General features: G+C 36.6%; 1 protein-coding gene across 3 annotated transcripts in view; it reads right to left on the minus strand.

The window, feature by feature from the left end:
• The window catches only part of ccser1 (coiled-coil serine-rich protein 1), a 136,226-nt gene that overhangs the window by 98,758 nt on the left and 13,071 nt on the right, over positions 1-24,397 (minus strand). For all 3 annotated transcript variants that reach the window (XM_014986345.2, XM_014986347.2, XM_014986346.2), the window contains 2 exons: positions 18,232-18,322; positions 15,127-15,232 (listed from right to left, as the gene is read on the minus strand). In XM_014986345.2, coding sequence (XP_014841831.2) covers positions 15,127-15,232; positions 18,232-18,322 — 197 coding nt within the window. The remainder of the gene's footprint in view (positions 1-15,126; positions 15,233-18,231; positions 18,323-24,397) is intronic.

A 24,397-nucleotide genomic window follows, 5' to 3' on the forward strand; every position in this document is an offset into this window, starting at 1 on the left:
GATTTTTAGTTAATTCAAGCCAAATTATTTATTTAGTATCGGTTTTTTTTTATATAGGATCTACTTAATATATTAACGAAATTAAAATCCTCATTTGGATCTAATACTATCAACTACGATGTGTTTTTATGAAAAACCAACTTCATTCCAAAAAAATTTATTAGTAGATTAACTGAAGGCAATATAATGCAATAAAAATGTATTAGTTAAAATATGTTCATTTTAAAATGTAAATATTTTTTAAATGTTTGTTGATATTTGCCTAAAACATCAACAAAGATTGATGCTATAGACAAAAACTATGTACACAATATTTTACGATTGTTGGGTTTCATACGTTTTTTAAATTATTTCAGTTAATATACAATCAAAATTTTGCTGTAAATGACAGAAAATCCTCTTAAGTTCTGATATAAAATTACATGGCTCATTTGTTAGCACCATTTTCATCATCTGTTGGAGTTTCTTACTGAGAGGGATTTGTGGATTTTGACATTCTGATTGGTAACAAAACACTACAAATATAGAGGATATGTGTAAAAAAAAAAAAAAAAAACGTTGCTATGATGATACTACTGGTATGATGGTTCTACATCATAACTGCAACATGAGATCTTTCCCAATCTCAACCATCATCATCTCGGATATTTGAGTGATAACCACTTTTATTTTCCCTTCTAGGCTAAAGTACTCAGTATTTAATTTTTTTCCCCCCACATTTTGTTATGTTTCAGCCTCATTCCACGTTAAATTAAGTGCTTCCTACAAAAGTACACACAAAAACAAATTAATTAGGAATAGAAAACCAAGAATTTTAAGGAAAGAGGCTAATTTAGTGCTGTAACATAAAGTAACTGTAAGTACTCTGGAATTTAAATGAATTGATGACTTGGCTGGTGGTTGAAAACCCTAGTGCAGAAAAGTTCAGCTGTGATGCCATTTATTTTTCTCCATAAAATGCGGTGACCCAAAGAAGAAACCAGGGGGAGTTAACAGAAGAGACTTGTGCTGGTTAATATTACAACTTGTTGTTGCTTGGAGAGAACAATCTTACTGACATCCCATGTGCCACATAACATATTCTTGTTTCAGAGAATGCTGCCAAGCTATATTTTTATAAATATTTTTCTCTTGTGTGGAAGCCTTAGAGCAATATTCCAAAAAAGAGAAGTATTATTGCTTATAGCTCAAAAGGCTGGCTGTGTGTTTGTCTGCTGTCCATACTTTCTGCCTCAGACATTCTGACACATGTTACTCTCTTGAGTTTACATTGTTATGCAGGCACTAAAGGATCTTCTCCTCTGTTATGTTTTAAAGATACAGTGCCCTTTTGTAATTCTTTATTAGAACTGAATCAAAAATGGCCAGAATGCCATGAGTGACAGATGCACCCAACAAACATAAAGCTGATTTTTGTTGTTGTTGTTGTTTTATCTTAATCAGTAAATTGTGTATCCAAAGGAGAAAATCATTTGGATGATGCATTTTGTTCATCTTATTTACTACTTGGGGCCATGATAGTATCCCATTGTTTATTCTCAAGCACCGATAATAAAGAACCAGAATTTCAATGACAGTATAATTACATCGCAACTATGTTTGTTTAAATAAAGTGCTGCCTCATTATACTTCGGATGACCCTACAGCCATTAAAGCTAACATGTTAAAAAAAACTATTACATCACATGTTATATATTAAAATTTCCCACATTATAAGATGCTAAATGCATAATGAGCTTTTAATTTGAGCTTGTATGTACCAAAGTCTGCAGATGGTTCCACAGTGCTGTCACTGTGAAAAACAAAAATAAAAGCATATGCACTTCAGCTTTTCATCTCCATTCTTCCTGTCACAGCAAGGCTGCCTTAGTTCCTGACAGAGACTAAAGATACTGCTTAAGATGAATCATAATTCTGATTTGTTGTTAGTTTCTTGTTGCATTGTTGTCACCACCTGCACAGAACAACAGGACTAGCGAACAAAGGTTTTCCAACTGAATCAGGGCAAAGTTATGATTTAAATTAGATTTAGCTTCTCTACTGTCACCAACTCTCCCTTCAAGAAGAAACATTATGAAATGTCTGTGCTTGAGTTATTTAGCATTTAGCATTCCAAATATAAGTCCTCCCTATATTATGATGGTAAACTCTAGATCTTCACTCATTTTGATTTTTGAGTCTGTGCAATTGTAAGAAACTTGTCAACTATAGGCTGCACAAGCAGTAATTCTAATAAAAAGCTATAAACAACATATCATAAAAGAAGGAATCAGCATTCTTATAGTCTGTTCATTCAATTGTTTTATTTTGAAGGCAAAAAAAAATTAATAACATCACAAAGCTATTAATAGGATTTTATATCACAGCTCTGCATTCTGGTTTTGTAAGTTGTAAGTGGGTGTTGGTAATGTGTAAAACAAAGAATAAATTTAAAAAAAAAGGAACAGGAGGAAAATGAAGAGTTAATCATTTGAATATAAAATTATTAACTCACTGAGAAACAGGATTAACATAAGGGAAAATCATAAAGCCCCATTAATTCCTAAACTGGAGAAAACAAGGTCACAATGAGGAAAAATGGGAGCCTTAGATATAATGACATCACATGTTCTGGGATAAAACTGAGCAAAAGCACTTCAAAGCATTTTCTTGGGAAGCAGGCTTCAACTCTCTGACATGACCAGTAAACAGCCTGGATCTCAATCAGACTAACAATTTATGTTGAAACAGAAATATATTGTTCTTGGCATGGCATCAGCTTGCAAACCTGATCTGTCAAGTGCCAACAACAAGACAGCTGGAATCTGATGGATGAAAGATATTGTTTCCTATTACCAAAGTCTATGGCTCAATGAATATAAGCTGTCAGAGAAACCCGAGGAGGCACACTCCCTTCCAAGGCCATTTTATCTTCTTGGTAAATAATAAATATGCAATTAAATAAAACAAGAAGACACTAGTTTATTGACATGCGATTTAAACCGAGACTTTTTTGCGTAGCATATAACTTTAGTTGTTCATTCAGAATATTCAGGAGATATCCTTAGCCATCACTCTTACATGCTTATTGAGGACGCCTTTAACTGACAAGTCAATGCACTGGAAAACACCAATACCATAATATATAGTTAAAATTATCCATACCCCTAGCCAAGATGGATTTAAATTTATCTTTGTTCATCTCATTTGTTTCTGATAACAACAGACATTTCCTAAAAGAAAGAAAGATAATGTTGAAGAATAATGGATTTGTTTTTATTTTCAATTGAAGAAAAAAATACTACGTTACAGATTAAATCCAAATCTGCCAGGGCTACCAATAATTTAAAAGCATAACTGATGATAAAGCTTCAACTACAGCAGCCAAGAAAGTTTCAACTTTAAATATAAATATTTTATACTTTCTAAAATTTAGAAACACAGCTTTATAGAAAATACGAGCAAAGGCCATTGGTATTGTAATCCATAAGTGTTTTGATGAAAGATATTTTATTCAGACTTTTTGAAATTTTGACAGTCTGTGGAGAAAATGAGGGGTATTATCCCTCCCTTAAACATGGCAAAAAATGCAATGGTGCAACAAATATAAGCCTTTTAAGAGCAGGTTATTAAAAAGGACATATAATACATATTTGAAGCCCCGTATTTTTTATTGCACAATATTGCATGATTCACAGTTCAAAACAAATCCTTATTTATCTCGTGCTGCCTGTTATGTGGCCCCTCAGCTCTGCTGTCGCCTGTAATATTAGCTCTGGGCTCTTTAAGCCCATAAAAGCCCATTTTCTTCTGACTGGCAGGCTTTGTGGAGGCCTGCCGAGGGGCAGCACCCAGTGCTTGTGAGCTGAGCATCATCCTCTCTGTCGTCGTAGAGCTTCTAAAACCCAACTCTAAACCTACTAAGTAACATAATTTCTTGTTCTCGACTCAAAATGGCAGCTTCACTAATCTGCATGTACACATTCATTCTCTGGCTCTTGGAATAGCAACATCTCTGTTAGAACATCTCAACCACTGTGTGACAAAATAGGGGACTAAGTTATCTGCACTCACATTTTGCGTTTTTGGATTGACTGTTGTTTGGAGCGGAAAAAACACTCAACAGTGTGAGAAACGTGAAATAATTCTCAATATATGACAAAAGTATAGCCAAGATTCTGTCAATGTTAGCAACCCACACAGAAGACTTCTCAGCTGGTCTATTCTGCATTAAGATGACATTTTCACTCATCTCAAACTTGATCTTCAATTATTTTCCCCATCTACCATTTAAATAATGACTAACTACAGACTGATAAGCATTAAGATATAAAATATTCCAAATATTAAAAAATGGGGAACAGTTAATATATTTTCTGTAAAGTGCATGTCGATACAAGTAATACTAACGACAGTAAATCATCAGAAATTTGTATGACTGCAATATTTTCTTTCATTTTTTTCACATTTACAGAGTTTAATAAGGTTAAGAAATAAATATTTGATAACAGCATCTATAAATACATAATCTGTATTTGAAGCTAAATGAGTAAATCATTCATAATGTGTCTCTTGACAGACCATGTCTTGTTTAATCTGAATAGAAAATTATATAAATGTGACAGTTAAGGCAAACAAATCAAAACGTATAGTTTATTCTTTATGTTCTACTCAGTTCTTAACTCTTGTGGATCTATTTAAGTCCTTCCGTGGCAGAGAGTCGAGTTTTTATGGTTGTTGTGTTTAAGGAGTCACAGCGGCACTGCGAAACTGAGAAATATTCACTGTGACAAGTCTTTAAATAGTTTGCACAGAAACCGTATTCAGCAGTTTGGGGGATTTTTTTAGAGTCAGTAAGGGCATCTAATTCAAACTTTATCACTATTTTTATTTTAAAGGAGAGTTATTGTTTCAAGTTTTTATCAACTACATGTTTCTTTTTTTTTACTTGAATCTCAATGCAAAGGAAACCTAACCTTTCTGTATATCAGTTATAATTATTCTAGTTAATAAAATGCATGCATTTGATCTCGTCAACAATGACTATACTTTCTTATAATTACATCTTTTTCATAATATCTAAACTTTTGACAAAGATCCTGGACTATTATGGGGAAGAGGTTGCATTTTTCAGATCCTTTTTTGCACCACTGACGTACATTAAAGTAGCTCACCAAACTAACTCTTATAGGAAAATCTTCTTTTACAAGTTATGATTGTTGCTGGGATAGTAGAATGTGTGTAATGGATAATTCCAACAAACAAAGTTACAAAACATTCAAGTTAAAGAGGAAAAGCAAGGCTCTAGAACTTAAAAATAATAATATAGAATGAGAGTACAACAATTTATCTTATTTCACAGCCTGTGTGTGCAGCTGATCCCGTGTTTCCTTCACACTGCACCAGTGTGTGGCAAAAAATCCTGAGGTGGTGAAGAACTTCAACACTGCGATTGAATGGGGAAGTTTGCGTGTTGCAACGGAGAAATACCTCGGAGGTGAAGCACGTCAAAATGCATCAACACGAGTCTAATATGATATTTAAAAAACAAACACTTGACGGATTTTGACTATGCCGAGGCTCACTGCAGGAAAAAAAGACATCCGGAGTGGCCAGACAGCAGGTAAAGCAGTGCACAGCTACCAACGTTCACCCGGAAAAGCATCATGCCGTTTCTGCTCCACCCGGCAGTGATCGGCCCTAATGGATCAGAATCGGAATCAGCAGCAAAAAGCCTGATTGGAGCATCCCTAATTTCTATGTGTGCCAGATTAGAACAACACGTATCCACTTTGAGCAAGGAAGGTGATGGGACAGAAACAACGAGTCTTAAAAGAGACATGCATGGCAGCAGATGTAAACATGGCAGAGCTTTCATTAGACTGAATAGTCACGACTTTTACTCTAAAGCATCTTGAGAACCAAATGCTGCTGAGCTGAAAAAAGGGATTTCTATATGTGCTGTAAGATTATGAAAACAAGTTTCCCAAGGTAAAATATGCCAAGGTCAAGAAAACAAACAAAATAACCAACACATATTGATTAAATTATAATGTTAAGTCCCCAGACTCAGTGAAAGCCAGATTCATGTCACCTCTTGTTGGATAAAGAAATTCTGCATCATTATAAACTAGCGAAGTGAACACAGAGGGAGGGAAATCTACTCTTTGTCCCAAAACGTCCTCCTTAAACTGCATGTGTCTTTTTGTCGGCAAATCGTGCAGCAGTGTTTATCTGTGCCCTGTACTACTCCAGGACTCAGTGGGATTTTTCCTTTAACTGTTTTTAAGTTGCACATGTGCAATGTTATGTTATGTGATTGAGAATAGAGGGAAGCATATGGATTATTTGTGTTGACCTCACTGTTTCACCTGTTAAATCAGGTAGGGTCTTACAACACCACAGCTGGTATATTCTATACTAAATATTAACATTAAAACCAATTTGCTCATTAGTTTATGAGTACATGAGGCAGTTCTATAATCTCATTACAGATAATGAGATCGAACAGGGACGCTGAAAGTATTACACAAAGGACTGGGCATGGGCCAGTTATAGATAAAGATTGGGATGGGCAATATAGATTGTGTGCTATTTACTGCAATGACAATAAAAAGGATGAGAAAGTCTACTTTTAAAATAAATCTTCATCCTATTATGACAGAAATCTATTACTGCTTACAGTAACAGGTTTACCAAAAACAACAACAAAGACAAATCTCAACATTCCCCTATAACTGCTCTGTATTCGTCACCTTTTGAAAAGTAATCGCTGCATTTATGGACGATTTCATGCAATCTGCTGTGAAAAATGTGTGATTTATCACATTTTGGAAAGCTGACTTCCAGTTCACAAGCTAAACTCTATTGCCAACCCTAGAATCAAGACATCACTCAAACAGGTCCCATTTGACAACCTGAAGTAAGCTGAGAGATCTTATAAAACAAACATAGAATGCCCTGTTCAAAAACACTTCAACAAAAGAAGAGAATCAGAGCCGCTGACATCAGTATGTGGAAATGGCACAGAGTTATTTCTCGTATCAGGACTTCAGCAAACTTCACTGAGAGCCTTTTTCCACAGACACAAAATAAATACAATGCATCAAGGTTACATTATTCAAGAAACATCTTGATGACTTTGGGAAAATATTTTTTGTGGATTGATGGGATGAAAGTAAAGCTTTTTAGAAGGCATAGCAAGAAAATGTAACTGCTTGCAACTATACAGTCGGTCGTAGGTTTAAGTTAATCATAACCCAACTTTTATTAAAGTTGGGTTATGACTCTGTCTGCAGAGTGGATACCATGACAGACAAAAAAATAAAAAATATCCAAATCAGGTAATGTACCAAGCAAAATGGCAGTAAAGGTACAACCAATCAGCCCAATAAGAGGATTTACTTTAAATTTCTTCTAAATTTTGAGATTTCTGATTCAATATTTTCATTTCACTTTTATGCATCATAATAAACTCGAATGTTACATTATTTAATAAAATAAATCAAATCAGTTAGTACATTTTTATTTTTAATATCTGTTTAAATACTCTGATTCCATGAAAATGTGGTATTTTTACTCAATGGATTCTCGTGATGGCCGATGCTTACAGTGGCTCATCTGAAACCAAACTTAAGAGAAGGAAATATGCTGAAATTATACTTTCTCTCCACTTCCTGTTGCTTCTCAGCAGTGTGCTAAAATCCAGCTGATGGTGTTATAAGAGCCTTGATTTTTGTTTTATTTTTCGTAGTCATGCCGCTGACACCTAATGCATGTGCTACATCTAATGTACCTGTTAATTCAGTTTCAGTAGCTTCTCTTTTCTTGCATTTAAATAAACTTTCTCTTGAAGCAGCACAACAGTTGGCATGCTCCTAACAGGCTCTCATATGTTGCATCTGCACATCAGCCCTGAAGCAGAAAGTGCAGAATCGGGAGCTGACACCTTACTGATTGCCCGCTGCACGCTGGCAGACAGGGACACCTCTGGGTCTTTGCATGTCCTCGCCTCGGACTACCTGTCCTCTGCATGGTAATCAACAGTGGTAAATTCAGAAAAGAAGGAGGGATAGAAGAATGGACAGGGAGTGCTCAACAGGCAGACTGCTGCTACCATAGCAACTGGCAAGCTATATCCCGACTGTCAAAATTTAATTTCCTCTGCGTGATTTTTATAGGGAAGACAGGGGAAGAGTCGGTGCCTTAACGCAACACACAATGCAACACAGGCATTAAAGATACATCACCAAAATATTCACTGGTCTGATGCGCCCTCCTTCAGGTGCTGGGAAACAGTTATTGTTGTCAGGAGGAGCCGTTGCCATTTCAGATACAAGCATGCACAAAGGACAAAGGAAAGCTTTATTTAGCAAAAAGCAAATAGAACTAAATCCTCCTTATTAATATGTCATGTAACTGATGCCATCTGCATTGTTTCAAGACGTGGCTCATTCGGATTTCATTAAGCCGGCTGTTTTCACTATCTAAATATTTGTACAAGATAGGTTTGTAAGATGAATCAAAACCAAATCTGTCGAATAACTGAGCTATTCTCCTCTTTACTCAGTCTCTTCTTACCGAATTAACTGTTAGGTTTTGAATTAACACATGTAGATGACAGTGAAGCCATCTAGAGCTGCAGCAATCAATCATTTCTTTTGTGAATAAAAGTTGTCACAGCGTAGCATTTCTCTAGTGATCTACACTGTGTGCTGCAGAGACATTTCCTCCGACATTCTAATATTGACCTGTTGAATAGTATGTACACTGCAGCATATGTACTCAGTACTTGACTGGACTTGCTCTAATTAAGTCAAAGTCAAATTTAAAGTTTGATCACACTTTTTCCTTCCTGCAAACTTTCCTTTAATACTGACACACAACACTCTGAATAATTGTCGTCTTTAGCAACCCCCTTGTGCAGGATGTCAATAATTGTCCGCTGGTTAAGTGTCAAAACAATACAGTCATCACCTGATTGTTTTGGGAAATTCTGCTATATTTATGAGCATTTTTTAACTTAATATCCTACTTTTCTGAGAAACTTTGTGTTTTCATTAGTAAGCCACAATTGTTAAAAAAATCACTCTGCGTGAAATGAATAAATACAAGTCTGACTTTTTTTTAACTAAATTAACAAAATAAATTAACTTTTTGATGTTCTAATTCATTGATATGCACCTTTACAATCCCAGATCTCCATTCTTCCAAGTTTCACTAAAATCGTTTTGCATTCCTTTTCATCCGAGCAAAGACGCAATTTAGATTCAACACGTAGAGATTTAATGCCACGGTTTTACAGAAGTAATACTTGTATCTCAAGACAGAAAATGAAATACCTGACAACAAAATCATCCAACCATCAACCATTAAACAGATGTATGCATGCAAGACTGTGCGTTTTCATTTGTGAGCTTACAGCAGATGTTCGGCGCAGTCTGTCTGTCGGTCTCCTGCAGCCGATACTCTCTCTGGACAAGCTGACTGACTGACAGGTGTGTTTGTGGACTCGCTTCTATTGTGTTGTGGGGACAGGAATCTGTTTACTCGAACACAATGTGCAGATTGGCTTCTTTTTTTAGCACAACGCCCCTGAAGTCCCAATGATACAAATCATTGGTTTTAAACAAGAAGTTTTATTTTCGGGATGGATTATGTAAGGAAGAGTTTTAGGTGAACTCTCAGGAAAATTATATTAAATCTGTGCACCGTCCTCCGAAGAGATAGGAAAAACACTTTATGTGTGTGCGTGTGTGTGTGTGTGAGCGTGTTTGTGTTTTCTTGAGTGCGAGAGGAAGGGAGCTTGCTCTGCCTGCAGCAAATCAATGTCCCCTCGAGGGAATGTGGAACCTGAGACAAAGAGCAAAAGAGACTTGGAGGAAAAGGAAGGCAGTGAAAAAGATAGAGGGAGCCCTGGGCAAACACATTTCGCCTTTCTCCCCTCTTCCAGCTTTGGCTTCTAGACACTGCCTTAGTAAAATTCCCAACAAAAGTTGTGTGAAAATGTTTTGTTAGCGGAAATCAGTTAAGATGCTGAACTAAAATGGTGGGAAATTAACACCTGCCAGCAGCTGCGCCTTAGCCAGTGAGAAACGCTAATTTCCACCCATTTTCTCATGCGCATTTAACAGCAGCTGTCACAGAGGTAATGAAGGCTTGTCAAATCTGTCCGAAAACTTTAACGACTCTTCGCCACCTCTGCAACACATTTTCTAAATCTTATGTCCACAGAATTATGCTTATTAGTATTTACAGCCACTGTTTTCCATTTGGAATCAATTTGCAACATTTTCAGCTCATTTAAATATTTTTCCTACACCTGCAGTAAGACATTAATTTGGCTGTTATACAGATTTATCAGCGCTTGATGTTTGACCGCCATGGTTGGAACGGTTACTGTAGATAATCCTATCTTTTATGCAAAAATGCTTGAGCGCTACGTGAACCTGAGATTGCGATGACACTGAGAAAACAAAGACTTCCGACGTAAACTGTGGGATAACAATGGCTGATAAAAATCTGGTTTCAAAGAACTTTTATAGTGAAATTGAACTTAAATACTTAAATTGCCTCTCACATTCCTAAACTAGCAACAAATTGATTTCTGGCTTATTGCACTTCCCTTTGTTTCCACATTCATTCACTAAATGCTCCTCATTCTACATCTTCTCATTGGTAGTGTGCCTTGGCAACTTAAATTTTGAAATTTGCTTCCTGATCATCTTAGAAGCATCTGACTTCAACAATAATTTTAACAAGCAGAATGAACATAGTGAGGGACCGCTATTTCTAGTAATAATAAGGACAATAACTTGATGTTTTATTTTAATCTTCATATTAAAAGCTATTTATGTTTGATTCAAGCAGAAAGTCCACATTAACAAATACTTATCTATTTCCACAAGTTTTTGGAAAACACAAATTCTTATTCACATCTTAATGGTTTAAATATTTTACTGTTTCAACAACAAATAATGATAAAATGTTTTCATGATCTGAAGAATGTATTTTTTAGGCTGAACAGCATGCACTCAGTAGGGTTGGGCTTTGAACAGCATACTTGTGAACACATCTGACAGGAACAGAATAAAAACCTAAATTTGTGGTGGCCTTCATGCTGAAGGCTGGTGAGAAAGGAAACATCTTTGTTTCACTAAACTGCTTCTCAAAATTATTAAGCCCAGCAAGAAAACCGATTGTTGTGTTTCAAAAGATGTTGGTCAAATAAATGTTTTCTTCTATTTTAGAAGTTTTTTTCTGGCACTAGTGGGATTTATTTGCAGAGCTAGACAGGAAATGGGCATAGAGAGAATGAGGAAGACATGCAGCAGAGATCCCAGAGTCAGGAATCAAACCTGGAACAGCTCCATGGAGGACTAACAGTTTCCATATATGGGGCAGTCGCTCCACCTTTACGCCACAAATTGTACCAAATATGTCTTCTGTTGCTTTTTTTCCACGCACAGCATGACCTTGGTTTTATTTGAAAGGTGTAAAAAGGCTGTTAATTTACTAAACAGTAGCTACACATAATAGTTTTATTTTATTTCTTTTATTTAACCAGGTGAAACCCCATTGAGATCCACATGTAATTCTTAGGAGAGACCTGGGCAGAAATCCACAACACAATAACCTGGTTATTGTTCTTGTTTTCTGGCTACAATGTAATGTATCCATAAAAGATTTTTTCTGTTGTTGTTGTTATAGTATGTAATTGTATCCTTGCTGATAGCTGATAAGCTCTATTTCTAAGAGTTATTTGTGTTCATGTGGTTCTCTTCTCTCATATATTACAGCCAAAATATTCATTATTACAGAAAGATTTCTTGCAATATTGTGATAAAAAATTTTAAGTCCATATCACCCAACCCTAGTACGTATAATCCAATCTAGCTGAAAAAAGAAATGTTCTTTTTTTTTTTTTTGCTGACAGACGTTTTAGCCTGAATCTCTTATGAAAGCAGAAATAAAGTATGTGCTGGCAGAAATGCATCTCTGGAGCTGCTTTTAAAGACAAGTGAGGCATCAGTATAAATAAAGCAACAAATGAAGTGCTTGACAAATAGCCTAGGTGGGTTGAAAACATTACCTGGATGATTCACTGACACTGTCTAGACAGGGAGAAACTCTGTTCACTAAAATTTTCAACAAGTACCAACAAAAATCAGAAAGAGAGGCCTTGGTCTGCCCCGAGTCTCTCTGTTCAGTATAAATCTTTCAAAATGTACTTCAATCCACTCACACAAGTTGACCAGTCTCTCTGAAAAACAAAAGACAGTCTTTGACAGTTTGTTCCGGAGTAAGCGTGTTTCGACAAGAACTGTATATTTACTCAATGGGTGCCACCAGCAGGAACAAAATAAATTCAACTAGCGAGCAGAGAGAGGAACAATGAAAGGTAAAGTAATAATCAGTGCAGGCTTGTCAGATAGACCACCAGACACCACTGGTGATACAACCTTTTATTACCCACTGGCTCCATAAAACCAAATAAGCCTCATCCACAGAGCAGCTCCATGTGTGTGTGTGTGTGCGTGCGTGCGTGCTTGGAGAAAAGCAACTGTGTGATATGAACAAGATGCATCCAGACTCTAAGCTCTGAGAGAAGCTAAGTGGCCAAATCAAATCACATACGTAAGAAACAGTCTCTGACAGTGGCACTCATATGTACAAACACAAAGCCTAAATGTTCCCTTTAAGACTCTACCCTTGTTTTCTCTTTAAGCAGGAAAATGGAAGCGAACGAAGACAGCCTGCATATTTATTCTGGGGGAATTTATTTATTTATTCAGCCTTCACCTTTTCCGTTTCATCTCAAAGGAGGTGAAAAAGCATTAAGCACGTCACACATTTATGCAAAACAGCAAAGAAGGGGAGTTCATGGAATAAGCAATGCCCTTCCGTTTTTATGTTATCGGAAATAAATTAAAAAGTAATCAATTAAATTGCTTCCCAGCTCTACTGAAATGAAGCTGTGTTTTGCAGAGTGTAATTGTCCACTAGGTGGTACATGTATGAAACAGGAGCGCTTCATACAGCATGCTCCAGCTGGATGCTGAGCATTGTCAGCCAACACCAGACCATAGCCCGTCTTCTTTCTGTGTCCGTGGCTATTGTTCTGTTATGCCATGAACATAATACTATTCCGTAACAGATGGCATGATCAGGGCTATTATAATCCAGGAGGTTTACTCTGCAATTATTTGTTATGCACAAATTGTTAAGCAACATCGTAATTCTGTTTCTGATTATTTCACTATTTAACCTTTTTGAATCGTGTTAGCAAAGGCCCCACTTGATGCCAAGCTGATTAATCGTCTTCTCCATTTCGCCCCTTCTCTTGGTACATTTTGCTTTGGAGACAAAATGAGCGGAGCAATCCAGAGACGCTGTTGCTCTGCAGCTAAATCATGTACATTCGGTCGATTGATGCTAATAAAAAATGCACTCGGACAAATAACAGAAGCGCTTCCAAATATACAAATGGTGCCTGTAAATCACAGCAAAATAACAGGAGAAAGACGACTGCAAATGGAAAAGAGCGACGGAAAAAAACATTTAGTTTATCACTTCTGATTTCACCACTGACGCAGTCAGTAAGACCGAGGGGAAAAAAATGATCCTAAATCACGACATTTGATTCGAACATCTGGTTCCCTTTACATTCTGTTAGTGTGTATGTTTGTGGGTATTTGCACAACTTTTCACATTTTATGCAGTTTGCATAAAAACAGCCAAACTGCCCTCAGAATTCACCTAATTGGGGAACACAGTGTGTCTGTGGGTAATTTAACCTCTGTCTATGAAGGCCTCACAGGTTTGCTGGAGAATATTAGAGAACAGAGTAAAAAAGAAGACCAAAAAACATCCTGACAGGTCAGAAATTAAGTTGTGGAGAAGCTTAAAGCCGAGATGGGTTTTGAAATAATATCCCAGGCTTTGAACATCTCACAGAGAACTGTTTAATCCACCTTCTGAAAATAAGTATGGCAAACCTACACAGACCTGGCTGGCCACCCAGCCAAGAGAATTCCCCTTTGCAGTTTTCCACAAGCCACGTAGGAAACAACGCCAACATGTGGAGAGGGTGCTCCACACAGATAAGACCAAAAGGCTACCTTTTTGGCCTGTACGTATAACGCAATGTCTAGAGAAACACTAAAACCCTGAACACACCATGAAACATAGTGGCGCTGGTGGGGATGCGTTTCTTCAGAAAGACTTCAGGAAAGCCTGCCAGAGCTGATGGGAAGATGGTTGGAGCTTCCAGGACAACCAGGAAGAAAACTGTTAGGTGTGGCTGCATGATATTAGAAAATGTTGTGACAAAAATGAGGTAAATATTCCAATGACAACATCCGCTGCAATACATGCCTATTCCTCGTCTCTTTTTCAGGTCGCTCAGTGACCTTTAGCACTTTGGGCAATGTTTGAGTCCAGTGTGAGCATCTGCTGCCTACAGACTCTGTCCAACTGGCTAAATATTACATTAGCATCAAAATTGCAAACTCACAACACTTGGAATATAATTGCCAACAATTATTGCTCTCCAAACAGTCCTTTGAAACATGAATACTGCACACACTGATACTGCGATTAAGACATATTTGAAATGTACTGTTCAGCCCTTTATTGTTAGAGGAAGCAAAACCGTATGCTGATCATATTAATATATAGAGAGAAGGAAACAGCTGAATAAACGCAAGGAATTGCAGTAAATAGGTAGTTTTCTTCCTATTTCAGAATCATGCATTCACAGTTGTGATTGTGATGGGATAATAGGTGAAAATATTAAAAGGGTAAACACACTTTAAGAGATAAGGCACTAAACTCTGAATTTTTAGTGAGTAAAATAATAAAAAAAAACATTCCTAGGATTACTTATAATATCAAAGGCCTACTCATTTTTATTTTCTGTTCAGTTCAAGTTGTTGTTTATTAAAAACACATCAAAGACATTTTTTTTTTCTTTTTTTTTTTGCAACTACTGTGCTTGCCGTCTCAAAATGCAAGACATCTCTATTCAAATTATCTGCACTTGCAAAACTTTCAAAGTATACCACATCGTACTTTTGTATTTTTTTCGCTACTTTGTAAGAAATATGCAAAGCAGCCGGATGTATTTATTCCCAAAATGCAATTTACCTCTGAACGTTTTCTTTCCCTGCCAAGCGATCTGCGGGTGGATCCAAGGGAGAAGGAAGCAGGTTGAGGCAGGATGTGAGGGACTGGCTCGAGTCTTCCCTGGACACTATCAACATAAACATACATAATCATTACATTATTCAGTACATTTATTAGTGAAGCAAACAAAAACACTAAAAAATGTAGGAGTAAGCGAGATTCACAGATTTCTAATGACATGCCGTGTTTAACAGACCCATTGGTCCATCGTTCAGATGGGGTGCGAGGAAGAAAAGAGTAAAATAGAGGAAAAGCACAAGAGTTTGCATTTCCTCCAGTCTTTGCAGAGGTCCATCTGTCCGTCCATGGCTGCTGAACTCAGTTGGTCATAAATTGCAGTGAAACAGCTTTCTTTTTAATAAAGGCCCTCAACAGGCCACACGAGAGAGGTAAAAATGTGAAGCACCAATAAGAGTGTGTAGGTGTGTGTGTGTATGTGAACCCTGTGGGACAGGTGTGTATTCATTTGCGACCGTGTGTGTTTATATGAGTGTTTGAGGTGGTGTAGACCGCTGTCTGAAAGCGGTGTGCGTTTGAGTGTGTGTCTTTAAATGACTCACTTTGATTATGTAGAAGAACCCCACTCTTTTATAGCAAGCACAAAATCTTAGTCCCTTGATTTTATGAGAACAATTCATCAAACCTTTAATTTCATGCTACAGTCTGCAAACCATTAGGTCTAATGACTAAGCATCCACGCTTGTGCGCTAGTATGTATTAATGATGGTGCCTCCTTTAGCTCTGCATCAGCCAGTGCCTGTAGAGACGCCTTCATTATTTGTGTGTGTGTGTGTGTGTGTGTGTGTGTGTGCGCGTATTTGGTGTGAGTGCACTGGGGGCTCAGCCCAAACCCAGCCTGCCTCTGAAAACACTCAGGGAAGCATCACTATCTGGTTTAATAGAGCTGAGGTTTCCATTTTAATCTTCGTTTTAACAGAGCTTTGTAAACGTTCAAAGATTTTCGGAACTCTGCCTCGTGTGCATTTGGGTCGATGACATCACAAGACGCACACGATCAGTTGATCAGCAGGCATTCAGCGACATTACAGCAGATTAGCTTTTGTCAAATTGTGACATGCGCTCACCTGCCACTTCATAAGGTGCAGCTGTCCAATTGTTTGCGAACACCAGTTGTGAATCAGGCTATCATACAAATCATTTAATTACCTAGAGGTGGTGAAAACTACAGAGGATGGATCCTGACACAGGAATAAATAAATGGCTTGACGAAGCAATTCATGTGAGAAATATTCCATCCAAAATATCATTTTTCCAACTTATTCGATTATATAGTTTAACATAAATTCATATATTTTTTAAGCATTTTCAAAACTAATGATTCAACATTTTTACTACCATTTTCAATTTTCAGTTGAATTTCCAATCTTTTTATTCATTCAACAGTTTCCTTTTTTATTTCATTATTTATTTTGCTCTAAATTTTTTCATACCATTTATTTATTTAACTATTTTATTTTAATTCATGAGATACTTTATTTTATTTCATTTTATTGCAAATAAAGGACAGAGAAGAAAACAGGCAAGAAAATGCAATTAAGAAATATACGACAAAATGAATCAATGCATGATTTAAGAAAAAAGTGACAGTAGATAAAATAATAAACAAACAATATAGACAAAAATAAAAATAAATAATGAAAGCATAAACTGATAAAATGGTAAGATTTGAAATGTGTGTTTTTTTTAGACTTCTTGGGACACTGAGCACAAACTGAACATCATGCAAACACCACAGACGTCTTAATGCTAATCATATCTATACTTTTATGGCCACAGTGAATCAATCTTCTGAGGGCTACTTCCAGCAGGAAAATATCAAAAACCTCCAGTCAACTGAAACTGGTAACACTGGGCTCCATAGTCACCAGATATGAGTCCAAAAGAGCAAGATGTGGCAGAACAAGAGCTTTGGATTATGGATGTGCAACTGACAGTCTGCAGGAATCGGGAGTCTATCAGAGGAATGTTTTCAACACAGACATCTTCAAACAAATAATTTTATAAAAACATGCATATAAACATACTAGAAAGTGTTCAGATAGGCAGTTTTATGTCTTGTGTTTTGTCACCAGGACTACGAGTGCTTGTAAGTTTGTCTTTGAGAGGATAGATTTACAACCAAAACCCAGAACACAGAGAAAAAATAACACGACATGCTGTTCGATAGGTGTCAAACTATGTCTTAAAGAGAGTTTGACTCATTTTACAGAATCAACTGTGGCTCACAGTTTGAATTTGATGCATCAACCATCAGTTGTGCAGCTTCTCAGTAACTTTAAAAACAAACAAGGGAGAGTGACACCAAGCCTAAACGTAGTCCACGGAGAGAATGAAAAATGTTTTCATGAAGCAAACGTTTGCAGGTAATAATCAGTTACATAATCAGTTATGGCAGTATTTACAATAGCTTGCTAAATGGGCCATTTACTGTAGTGTTTCTGTAATTAACACTAATGCTTTCAAAAAGGGGAATCATTTAACTTCACCACATCTGATGAATGAGATATTTATTTAAGTTACTCCACACATTATAATCTGGTGTGGTCACAGCAACTCACTGCACTCATTCAATATAATAACATTTTTATAGGAAGTTATAGTTTGACAGTCCTTGCCACACTGAGGTACGGCAGGATAAATAACTCTCCTCTGACAGTCGCTTTTCAACCACAAACCATATTGGTGTGACTGAAATGCCAAAACAACAAAGGAGAAAAATTGCTGCAAATGAGCCGGCTGGATCAAAGTTGTTGGTGCATGTTGGTTGGAATAAAAATACTGGCTTCATGTTTTAAAAGTGATGGAAAAGATACGGTCTAATAAATAAAAAAAAAAATAGTGAGGGAGAAAACACAAGTGCAAACAGGAGGTGAATCAAGGCAGACGGACTAAGAAAATCTGGGGAGATAAAACATGAGAAAATGTGGAAAATATAAACAAAAGCAAGAGAATGAAAATTGATCTTGGTGACTGAATTCTGTTGTGGGAGTTTTGTTGCTTTTCGCAGATTGCGTAGCTACATTAAGGTGGCAGGGAAGACGTTACCATGCCGATGTCGCTGATCGTCTGAGAGGTCCAGGTCTAGCATGAGGTCATCTTCATCCAGTTCTGAGGAGCCCAGGTTGTTCAGGACGTCCTGTTGAGCAAAAACAAAAATCACATGCATCAAAGACATAATTTTATTTTCTTGAACTAAATAATTAAACCATTTCCTCTGTATTTCCAATAGAATATGCTTTTTATCATTCCAGCAGCATAGTTTTATTGTTGGTTGGCAAAACAATAAAACTAATTTTCACAATATTGCACGACATCAAACTATCAAACAATGCAGCTCATTTTATTATGATATTAGATTTTTTTCCTCCGCCTTCACCCACTGAGATGTTTATTCCTTCTTCATTGCTTAGGAACCTCATAAACATATTGTGAATCTTATTATCTTAGTATGATAACTGTTTTGTTTGAGAAAGCAATGAACATGACAAATAAGCCTGTAGTTTTGTGTAACATCTGTCAGCTTTCTATTTGCTTGATGAGCAAAAACTAGCTGCTGAGCAAACTAGATAAACTCTGCTAATCTGCAGTTTTTAATTCCCATGACAACGAGATAAAGCATCGCGCTCATGTAACTTCCGAAGATGGACTCTGAGTTTTGGTTTTATGATGCTTGCAAGCTCTAAAAGTATGCTCTTCTGAAAGAAATTATCAATATGTTAAAAACATTGTTGATTAAATTAAAACACTTATCCCTGTAATGCTATTTTCCCCTAACAGATTTGAACTAAATCAGGATCATTTTAAAATAAGATAATTTATTATCTTATCTGAAAAAGACATGTTTCCATAGCCTTTCCTGAATTACAAACTAATACCCAGCCTATGCCTCTTTAAAAAGATCTAAGTGTGATTTTCTTGAATCCTCAGAAATCCTAAATGATCAGCAGCCTCGGGACTGTTGAGGGAAAGGCTGCATTTTAATATTGCCTCCAACCTAGTATGCTAGAGTCAAATCCACAATGTGTAATGCTACATTGCTTGATGACACACGTATACTATTTTTAATAAAGAAATTTAATAATCTTAGTATTATAATAATGTAGAAAAATATTGTTAATTTGGTTAGATTCATTTCAAAGATCAATGCTGCCCCCTAATGGTCATGTGAAGGACATTTGCCCCCCCAAAAAAGTTTAGAAGAAACCGATGATCCAAAATATATCTGAATAATATCTGGAACAAAATTAAGTACCTCATAACACCAGTTAATTTAGAAGCTCCTAAACCAAATTAATAAGCAAAAACAATGATGAATAAGAAAAATAAGATGCGGTTTCATCTTTTCTATGGACTAATTACCCTCGTTGGACTTTGACCTTCATTAAATTTCCCTTGCGCAATAATAAACCACAGTAAAATCATGCATAATTTATTAAAGATTCATATCAGCATTTAATTGCTTTTCCGGTTGTGCAATAACCCACACTTATAAACATATCTGTACCTGGATCGGACAAATCGATTCACAAATCAGTCAAATATAAATATAAACAACCTGCAGCCCACTCTCTACGCTGATCTCCCACCTCTTGAAAGCAGCAGCCACGGACAGTCAGTCCTGACCATTCAGCCATACCTCAGCAGAATTATTATCAGAGGCAATATGAACTCAGCACAGGCTGTGTATGATGAACATATAATATCACACTGCTGCTTTTCCCAATTGGAGGATCATTACAGAAAATAGGAGAGAGGAAAAAAAAAAGTAAGAGACTTCATTTCAGATTTTACAGCAAAAAGCTAAAACGGTATTGGAAAAGAAATGAAGAGCCTGTTTAATACTACAGCACACAGATTGCATTTGAAGCTAAATTGCCCTTTTTAATGCACCTCTCTCTCCAGAGAAATATGATCCTACAAGCCAGCAATGTCACGTTTTTACCTCACATTTGTGATTTGATTGAGTATAATCCTTGAGTTAATAGAGATAATATTAGATTCAGGTCTCATTAAAAGATGGTTCCTTCTCCTAACTGCCAAGCAAAATGACACCCAAAACAGAGATCAGAGGAAGAATTCGTTTCTCTCGCTCCATTAAAAGACACTGGGTTCCATTCGCACTCAGCCTAAATCAAAGAAAATTACATGTTTTCAGTGCTTTGGGTGGCAGAAGCGTTGAGATGAAGTGAGAGCGATTTAGCTTTTCAGGCAGGTATTACAGCCTCCAGCAACAGAAAAATATACCAACTAACAAATGGCTTCAACCTGCCTGAGAAGGCACTTCCCAGCCACTTGTGTTTACAGTGTGCCTGAGGGCACGGAGGATTGAACGTCCAGTCAAATTGGAAATCCATTTCTTGAATAAAACCCACATGACGGAGAAGTTCCCTCACGCAATCGCTCAGTTTATCATCTGACATTTGTCATTTTCCGAGAACGACAGAACAATGTATCAATGTGGAGTCATTACTCATTGCAAAATCAAGGCCAACACGCAACTAATACGAAACATTGTCGGTTAAATAGTTGGTTTGCTCTGTTGAGAGCGAACCTTAATCTTACAGGATTAGTGTCCCAAGTGCTGAGTTGGCTATTAAAAGTGGCTGCCAGAGAGAAGGCTAAAGCAAAAAAATAAAAAAATATCTGAATTCTTTCACAAATTATATTTTTTTACGCATCCTCCCTTCACAGGATTAAGAGGAAACATCATACTGCAGACTGAGACTGTTTCATGTTGCATTAGTCACAGCAACAAAAGGTATAATGTAGAATATTTGCTGCAGTTGATTTATCCTTGGACTTCCTGAGATTTTAATGAGCATTTTTGCTCTTAAGCTTTTCCTTGACTATACACAACATATAAAAGCTTTTAGGGGCATTAAAGTTTGGTATTTTTTATCCACAGAGGATGTAATTAACCAAATAACACAAGAAAGAAAAATGACAAAGATTGGACACTAAGAAAAGTTCCTAGAAAATTTACTGAAATGAGTTATGACTGTGTTTTCTATTTCCTGTTCATTCATGTACCATGAATTCAAATACTAAGAGCAACATTGCTCTTCATCCTTTGACTTTTTTCCAGACGGCCATGATGAGATGTTTAAAGGTACCAAATAGGGATGAAAAATGTGATGATATTTAATCATAAAGGATTAGCTCTTACAGTAGGATAACTTCCTTCCTGTGAAATGTCAGAGATAAATTATCTTAGCTTGATAGAAAAGTACTAAACCATCCAGAATTTGTGCAAGAAAAAGAACTCAAAGTGAAAGTAGATAAAAGTGAAAACAATGCAAACAAAAGATAAAACGTGGTAATAAAGAAAATTAAAACTGCAAAGCCACATTTTATGCAAATAAAAGCTTTCTTCTGCTAGAAGTAGTGACAGCTAAAACCCATTTCACAGAAAAAAAAACCTCTCCAACCAGTAGTTGTGGTGAACATATATTTCCCTCATCTTTTGAAGACTTATAACTAAACCGATCAAGACACTTTTCCTTTCATCTAATAAAGTTTGACCAAACAGAAAGGTCCCAGACACGTGCACTTCCAATTCACAGAGTCAGCTCATTTTCCTACTAATTTTGGGGGATTTTCTGCTTCAGATGCCTCCACTAAAGCTGTTCACTGCCAGATTAAACATTTTGCAGAGAAGCTGTGTAAACATAGAGTTTGATGTCATGGTCTCGTTGGCTTTTCATCCACTGTGCCAGTGCAATTATATTATCTACTACTTCAGAAGTTAATAAGTGACTTTAATTTATACTTATAATTATTATGAATCTTTTCTTTGATGTAAAGATCACATCTGCAGACAGAGTCCTAACACAGAGAAATTGTCATATTCTGTTCGGTGATGTTCTACGGACTTCTTTTATTTTCCTCCTTTTTCTTCCACTTTATAAAATGACTTTTTGCAGCAGGAGAGCACTTTACCTGTGTGTTGCTGTTGTATTCCCAACAAAAAAAATAAAATAAAATGCAGTTTTTGAGTGTGGCCAAACAGCTTGAGACTGAAGAGTACTCCAACTCTTGAGCATTAAATGTCAATTGTACTAGACAAGTTGGTAAGATCGCACTGGATGCAAATCTGCTCAAAAGTGTTTTTGTCGTTCTTGTACGCAACATGTTTTCATGTGGAAAACTTGTGCTAAAAATGTGGTGTTTTTTTGTTTGTTTTTTTTACTGAATATTACAAGTTATAACCCTTCCACATTTTTTGACAATTACAAATATCTCTAATAAAAACATGTTTTTTTTATTAGCGCTATTTAGACAAAGTATTAGGGACAAATATTAGCTACAATTTTGTTTTTCTACCATCTGGCAGTAGCTATTACTATCCGTTCCAACGATAAAGTATCCTTGTCTTTTGTATGATTAATTCAAGAGTCACTTATAATAATTTCCCTCTATGCACTCTAAACAAACTGGAGAGCATGGAAATAAAAGGAATGTTAAATTGGGACAATGTCTAGCAAGCAGGGTATTATGCTACTGTTTAAATGCACATAAAAAAAAACAGGAAGGGAGAAAGGAAATGTTGTTGGGCTCTTTTGTCATATTCCGTGTGTCATTCGAGCTACCAACAAAAGTGTTTGCTCTGGCTGTCTCTGAGATAGGAGAATATTTCATGTAATGCTTCCTTTGTGAGCAAGTTCTGAGTGTAATCACCACCAGACTGTCAAGGTATTATCTCCACTGTCACTGATAGACTTATGAGAACCCACGGCTGAAAATGCACAGCTTTTGAAACGATAAAAAAAAAAAAAAAAAAAAAAAATCAATAGCAGGCAGAATGAGATCAATGGCACTGCTTCTCGTCACAGAAGTAAATAAATTGGGCATTTATCATTGCAGTCCAAATCTTGATTCCTTTCTTGGTTTACTCTAGAGAGCCACATAGAAGCAGGAAAATAAGTTATGTCCATGCTACTGGGAAAAAATTGCAATGACAATATTGATTAAGATGAACCATTTCTTTGCCTTGGCATGACGTCCCATCCTCTCCGTGAGCGTAAAGCGTCTCCACCACCAGAAATAAAGCAGACGTGCAGGCTTTAAAGGCTGCCAAAGTCCTTCCAAGTGGCCAAATACATTATAGAAGTTGATATATAACACTTATTATATATCAGTTCAATATCCTACCACATGCAAACAGTTCTTTGCAAAGGCAGTATTACACGGACCGATATTGAGGTCACTGTTGATATTGGATACATTGGGCAGCTCCGGCTCTCACAAATATTAAAGCACAAATACCAAATGTCGCAAAAAGACGATTTCAACGTAGTAGGGAATATGGACAGCACCGGTTATTTTAAACTTTTAAATTCTTGCTTTGAATGTAGAAAAGTACAAACTTAGAAAAATAGTATTTTTTTTTATAGCTACAGTATTTATGACTCGACACCTGTCTGCCTCACATGAACGACATGCTCTCTTGTCTTTCCCATTCTGAAAACAACTGTAGAGTACTAATTAATGTTTCCCAAATACTGAGGCTATGAACATGCTGGTATTAAACATTTAAAACAAACATTAGATTTTGCACTTTCCTCTGTGACATTTTGCGACAGCAGTAAAAGGAGGGGTTTATTCTGAGGCTATTTACATCTCAACCAAAGGCGCTAATAAGTGTGGAGGGCGTTGTATTCATAACATGTTATTGCTTGCATACCATCATTGCATAAAACTAGAAAAACACTCAGACAAGGTTAAGATAAAGGTGTCTAAATCCTGAGGTTTTCATTAGCTACAAGCGCATAAAACTGACCAATAAAATTTTACGAAGCAAGAGGCGATAGGATATAGTTTAATATACACTGCTGGGATTCTACCTTTCCTCCATTACTCAGGCCCAGAAGGGTACTTCATAGGCAGGGAGGAGGTGAGAAAGAGATTATACAATATTTAGCAAAGTGGAAGTGGAGAGGCAGCAGCAGTCTATAATATACACTGTAATGTGCAGCGTACATCCCTGCACTGTGTAATCTCCCAGAGGAAGCTTTTAGTCTCCGATAGAATAAATGGGATTTATTTAAACTGGTTTGCCTCCTATGGAGCTTTTCCTGTGCATGTTGTGGGAAAAGCAGCCCAGTCGCAGCTAAAACCTATTGGCAAAAACAAAAATGGATGTTGCTAAATCTTGCACCAACAAAGACTGCTGCAATGTGAGCAGGCAGACAAAGTAAACACCAGGCTTAAA

Source organism: Poecilia mexicana, unplaced genomic scaffold (assembly GCF_051168715.1).
Source record: "Poecilia mexicana isolate PSO_F unplaced genomic scaffold, ASM5116871v1 scaffold_9, whole genome shotgun sequence".
Lineage (NCBI taxonomy): Eukaryota > Metazoa > Chordata > Actinopteri > Cyprinodontiformes > Poeciliidae > Poecilia > Poecilia mexicana.